The following is a 6,081-nucleotide window of genomic DNA, read 5'->3' as shown; positions in this document are numbered from 1 at the left end:
AATCACAAATCGAAAATCGGCAGCTACAACGACGGTTAAAGAGCTGAGCTGCTTACAAAGCACCGCATTAAGCGGCAACCGCAACAACAACAGCAACAACAACAACAGGAACAAGAAGAACCACAACGATGCACTTGTATGTGGCAATGTGGGTTTGTGGCACGCTGCTGGCGCTGCTGTTGGCCTTCCAACAGCGCAAATGTTGGCGCCTCATCTGGCAGCTGAACGGCTGGAGGGGAGTGGCACAGCAGCCCCTGCTCTGGTTCCTGATCTGCATCAATTTGCATCCGAACAGTTGAGTGGTCCCCAAAAATGTATAATTAACTCCAAGTTCCTCACAAGCGAAGTGATAGTCTGAGGCGACAATTTAAGTTCAAAATGTTTGCCATTGAATGTCTTGAATAGATTTAAGATTTAAAGTCGTAGTATTTGAATTACTTAATTGATTAATTGATTAATTCAGGCATTCTGGATAAGGTGACGCGCCTGCGGGTAATCTTCCAGCGACCATTGGCGATATTGATCGGGACTCGGGCGCTGCTCTATATAGACGATCCGGCCGGCATTGAGTGCATATTGAATGCGCCCGAGTGCCTCGACAAGACCTTCATGCAGGATGGTTTCTTTGCCAGACGCGGCCTGCTCCATGCACGGGGTAATTGGGCGGGGTTGGGCGATTTTTGGGAATGATGAATGTGAATTAATTGCTTGTTGCAGGTCAAAAGTGGAAGCTGCGTCGCAAACAACTGAATCCGGCATTCAATCACAATATCGTTGTCAGTTTCTTTGATGTATTCAATGCGGTTGGCAATCAGATGGTTGAGCAATTTGCCACCCAATCCCATTTGCATGGCCAGTCGGTTAAGTTCAAGGACGCCGAGGATTTGCTCAGTCGCGCCGTCCTGGAGGTATCCTGCCGTGAGTAGTGCCACAAATCGTAAACCACACATCTACATATGTATCTACATCCACCAAAATTACATAGCATACATATGTATGTGTGTATGTATGTGTATGTTGCCTATTTCTGTACGTACAGTTGCGCCCAACACAATAGTTGTGCTATTTGCCACAACTATTTAGCGCTTTCATATCTTTCAACATGATATTTCCAACATAGCATATATATAACATATAATAATAGTCCAAGGAAAGGCTATAAAATGTTAATATTGCTGTGCCTAACAATTTATACAAGTTTTTGATTGTCAGTTTGAAGCTCTTGTTATTTTTTCTGAGTGAGTTTTTTATTCGCATAAATTAATTTCAAAGAGCCAGAAGAAGTGCCAAATATTGTAGATTATTCTGATAATTAGTTAAGTATTTATATAAAAATAGTGAGATATATGAATATTCCATGTTATCCAAATAACTTGCAAAGCATTTTTGCACCAACATTTTGAATTTTCATTTCATGTTTAACTGTTTTGTTACTAAACATGTCAAAACTGATTGCAAATGCAAATGAAGGCAAAATATGTCTTTTAGCAGGCGAGCAAGAATTCGTTTCACATTTATTGCGTAGTGCTACTATTATGTTGAACGCTGCTGTATGCTTGTGGTTGTAGTTTGGTGGCTCTGACGCCCTTCGGGTCGCGACACGTTTGTCCAGTTTCCATGCGGCTCACGTACGCGGAATCCCAAACAGAGGAAATCAGAGTCATTGGGAGAGTGTCGATGGTCACCACCCACAGCCAATAGTTGGAGCTGGGGGGCAGGGAGTGGAGTGCGGGGAGTGGGTAATGGATAATGTAAATTATGATTAGAGGGCCATGGGGAAAATGGTCAATTGCATTTCTGATTGCACAAAAACCGTTAACTAAATATTGGGTATTTACTATTATCACTAAATATATTGACATATTTCGTGAGGTATTTTCATTTTGTAGTAGTTATATATATATTCTTGATCAGCATCTATCCATCTAATTATGTGAACGCAGTCAGCTTAAAGGCAATCTTGTTAAAATTTGTCACAAATCCGACATTTGGCTTCAGTTAGTAACTTTTTGGCCAGATCGGAATACAATATTATATAGCTGACATCGAACAATTCTTTTTATAACCAGCTGAGCTGGTTGTATTTGTTAGACTTTAAAACAATTTTGTTATACATTCGTGGAGGGTATTAGGTATTATACGAGATGTGTTCAAAAAGTATCGCGAATTTTGTGTTTTTTCAGATATTATTTATTTATTCATGAATATCTATTTTGTCCCCTTCAAAGTAATCCCCATGAGATATTATACACTTGTGCCAACGGTTTTTCCAATCTTCGAAGCACTTCAAAAAATCATTTTTTTTTATCTTGTCAAGCCTCGTCAAGCGTAGCGTAACGGGCCAGATCTGGGGAATACGGTGGCTGCGGCATCATTAGTGTGTTGTTTTTGGCCAAAAAGTCGCGCACAAGCAACGATGTGTGAGCAGGGGCGTTATCGTGGTGCAAAAGCCAACTTTTGTTCTTCCACAAATCCGGGCGTTTCTGGCGGATTGCTTCGCGCAAATTGCGCATAACTTGCAGGTAATATTCCTTATTGACCGTTCTACCCTGTGGCAAGAACTCATGATCATTGATAAAAATTGAATGGCATGAGCCAATCGATATGTCTAGCTCCTCAGCAACTTCTCTAACGGTGATTCGACGATTGGCCAATGCTATTTTCTCCACTCCATTAATTTTTTCGTCTGTTGTTGAAGTGCTCGGGCGTCCGGCACGCTCTTCGTCGTTCACATCTTCTCGGCCTTCTGAGAACATTTTGTACCACCGATAAACGTTGCTTCGGTCCAAGGTAGCTTCTCCGTATGCCACAATCAACATTCGGAATGCATCCGCGCACTTAATTTCGTTTTTCACACAAAATTTGATACAGGTTCTTTGATCCATTTTTTTGAATAGGTAAAAATCGAAGACGATCCAAAACACGTGCAAGCAAAGCAGCTGTCAACAATTAAGTGAACATTCAAAATGGCCGAGCTCGTCGGCATAAGTGAGAGACATGAGTACCAACATAACGCTACAAAAAAATCGAAATTCGAATATACGTAACCCGCGAAAATTCAAAATTCGCGATACTTTTTGAACACACCTCATAATTTGGTCACAAAGTTTCCAAATGCATTGAAGGATATGTGTACGATCTCATTGTGTATACTCGTATATTTAAACATAAACATAATAATATTTGAAACTTTGGATTAAAATTTAGCTGTCAGCAGATGAACTTCAAGGGCCTTCAAGGGTATTTTAAATCGATCTTTCTTATTTTGCTCAACCAATCTCATTTCAAGCATCACAAGCAATTGATAACTGAACTTTCAAGTTGGAATTCATATGCATCAGTTATTGTTACTATATATATATCTATCCATGCCACACACTTGGTGGTGGTGCTTGAAGTATTCGCTGCCAGAGATTGACTTCAATTTGAGGCCAAATTTAATTACATGAGATTCGACAATTTGCTGGATAAAATGGTTAGCGCTGGCCATTAACAGTTGGCTCGGGGCAAGCAGTGCAAGCCCACAAGGTGGGTGTGGTTGGTTGGGTGGTTGCTGAAATGGTGAGGCTTAGCGGGTCGTCTGTCAAATTATGGCGACAGGAGCTGATGTTATGGCTTCCTTCTGTGCCAGCTGTCAGCTGGCTTTATTTGAATGCCACACATGTGCCTCCACTTCTACCTATCTCTATCACTCACACACACTCTCTGTCTTTCTCTCTCTCTGTCTGTCTCTCCCTGTCTGTCTCTCTCTTGCTGTCTCTGTTTTTGGTTTAACACCTCGTTACCTTTTATTGCAGTCACCATTATGGGAACACCGACGAATTTTACGCAAGCAGATGACGCCCACATCGCCACCACCTACAAGCGGTGAGTGCTCCTCACAGTGTATCTGTGTATACACTTGAAAAAAAATACATACTAAATAATATTTAGAGCATCGTTTTGACAAGCAGAAATTGTGAATTGCATTTTTTAGACAATAATGAATTGTGTTGGTTTTCTTAGACAACATTTCGAAATTTTCCAAATCAATGACTTATCCAAAGCTGAAGCTGTAGAGTATCTAAGCTCTTTTAACAGTTTAAAAGTACTTTTTAATTTCATTAAAGTAGTAATGCAAGTTTTTATTTGAAACATAATTTTGTTTTTATATCAAATTAAGCTTTAAAAAATATTAAGATCGATTTTTTCGAAAGTAATTTTCGACTTTTACAATTTGACACTCAATTTGACGCTTGAAAAAAAGCAATTGTACCCTGTAAATTATAAACGAAAACCAAAATCAGGCAGACTCCATTAGACCATTTGAACCACTCTCGACTTGAGCATTCTGAGTAGTTTTCGTTTTTCTCAGTGTGTACTAATGCCGTATTTTGCATAGGCTGTTCGAAATCTCGGCTATTAAAACTGTGAAGCCCTGGCTGCAAATCGATTTGTTGCATCGTCTATTGGCACCACAGCTTTATGCGGAGGCGGAGGCGTGCAACCAGCTGCTTGTGGACTTTGTGGCACAGATTGTGCAGCGCAAGCATCGCAATTGGCAACTGCGCCAATCCATCGACGATGACGAGGATACGCCGTGGCAGCGTCGCATATTCATCGAACAGATGTTCCGACTGGCCGCCAATGGTGAACTAACGCTCCAGGACATCGAGGATGAGGCACAGTCCATGGTTTTAGTGGTGAGTAAAAGACTATATATCCATATACATGTATATATATGAATTTCTAAATATATGAAGAAAATCGAAAATCGAAAATAATCGAAATTTTATAAATATTTTCTATTTAATTCTTTCTAAAATTGAGAAACATGTAATGAAATTCGATTTTCTACTTTCTATTTCAAAATTATCTGCAGTCCTTTGAGACCGTTTCGAATAGCATAATGATTGCACTGCTGTGTCTGGCGACCAACAAGGGCGACTGCCAGCGGAGGCTGCGAGCGGAAATTGAGAGCGTCTTGCCGCACGGCAACGATGCCAGCTATGTGGGAGTGGAGCAGCTGCAGCAGCTGCGCTACCTGGATGCCTTTGTCAATGAGGCGCTGCGACTGCTGGCAACGGTGCCGATGAATTTGCGGCATGTCAGCCGAGATTTTCAGTTGGCCGGCAGGGTGGCGATTGTGCCACAGAATACGATCATTGTGCTCGATACGTTCAACATGCAACGCGACGAGAGATGGTGGGGCGAGAGGGCCACACAGTTTGATCCTCAACGTTTCATGCAGGAACCGGAACAAGAACAGGACCAGCAGCACGACCAGCAGAAAGCAAAGGGGAATGAAAAAGCAAATGAGCAGAATGGAGAGCAGCCAGAAGCAGCCCACTTCAAATATTCACAGCGCCGACACTCTTACAGTTTTGTACCCTTTTCGAAAGGGTTGCGCACCTGCATCGGTGAGTTTGTCACATTGACACACCTGTATAATGATATTAACATATATATGTATATTTATCTGTATATGAATTGTTTCACTGATCAATCGACAGGTCGTCGCTATAGCTTCTTCATCATGAAGGTGTTCCTGGTCAAGCTGTTGGCCACCTTTGATTTCAAAAGCGATTTCCAATTGGAGCAGCTTCAATTCGTTGAGGGCATCTCGCTCAAGTTCCGCAACGCCGACGATATACTCCTTCAAATACAGCCACACAAGAACACCTAATTTAATTATTCATTTTTATAATCTTGAACTTAGTTAATCCATTGTGAATATGTTTTTTTTTATTTGGGTTTTTTTTTTAATAGCTTTTAATTTGTCAAAAGAACTTCATAGATATTCGAAAAGAAATGAAATAAAAGACTTAAAACACACACATCGATTAATCTTTTAGTTTAGACATGGCAGTCATTGATGTGATCTGCAAGGGTATCTATTCTGTTGCTGGGGCATCTTAACTTGTTTGAATTTGTCTGCCAGATACTTGTTTTAAAGCTATCTGCAAATTACTCTCATCAAAAATCCCTGCTATTTGAATTTGAGCTTTGCATCAGAGCTTTTTTGACACAGCGCGTACTTGAACCATTTGCAAACTTACAGCCAGATGGCGCCACTGTGCAAGCTTTCATTAATAAAAGCTG

General features: G+C 40.8%; 1 protein-coding gene across 1 annotated transcript; it reads left to right on the top strand.

The window, feature by feature from the left end:
* On the top strand, window positions 1-5,816 carry LOC6566220 (probable cytochrome P450 318a1). Its single transcript, XM_001991899.2, has 7 exons — window positions 1-294; window positions 464-655; window positions 718-918; window positions 3,798-3,867; window positions 4,382-4,682; window positions 4,862-5,399; window positions 5,493-5,816. Exons 1-7 carry the CDS (start codon window positions 129-131, stop codon window positions 5,663-5,665), a joined length of 1,641 nt encoding a protein of 546 aa, XP_001991935.1. The 5' UTR covers window positions 1-128; the 3' UTR covers window positions 5,666-5,816.
* The last annotated feature ends 265 nt before the right edge of the window (window positions 5,817-6,081 follow it).

This window comes from Drosophila grimshawi, unplaced genomic scaffold (assembly GCF_018153295.1).
Source record: "Drosophila grimshawi isolate 15287-2541.00 unplaced genomic scaffold, ASM1815329v1 contig_848, whole genome shotgun sequence".
Lineage (NCBI taxonomy): Eukaryota > Metazoa > Arthropoda > Insecta > Diptera > Drosophilidae > Drosophila > Drosophila grimshawi.
Note: the sequence above shows the minus strand (reverse complement) of the source record. Positions and strands in the feature narration are given on the sequence as shown.

Coding starts and splice junctions, on each gene's coding strand:
- LOC6566220 (XM_001991899.2), top strand. CDS start 129: ATGCACTTGTATGTGGCAATGTGGGTTTGTGGCACGCTGCTGGCGCTG. Junction 656..717: donor CGGCCTGCTCCATGCACGGG/GTAATTGGGCGG, acceptor TGCTTGTTGCAG/GTCAAAAGTGGAAGCTGCGT. Junction 5,400..5,492: donor AGGGTTGCGCACCTGCATCG/GTGAGTTTGTCA, acceptor ATCAATCGACAG/GTCGTCGCTATAGCTTCTTC.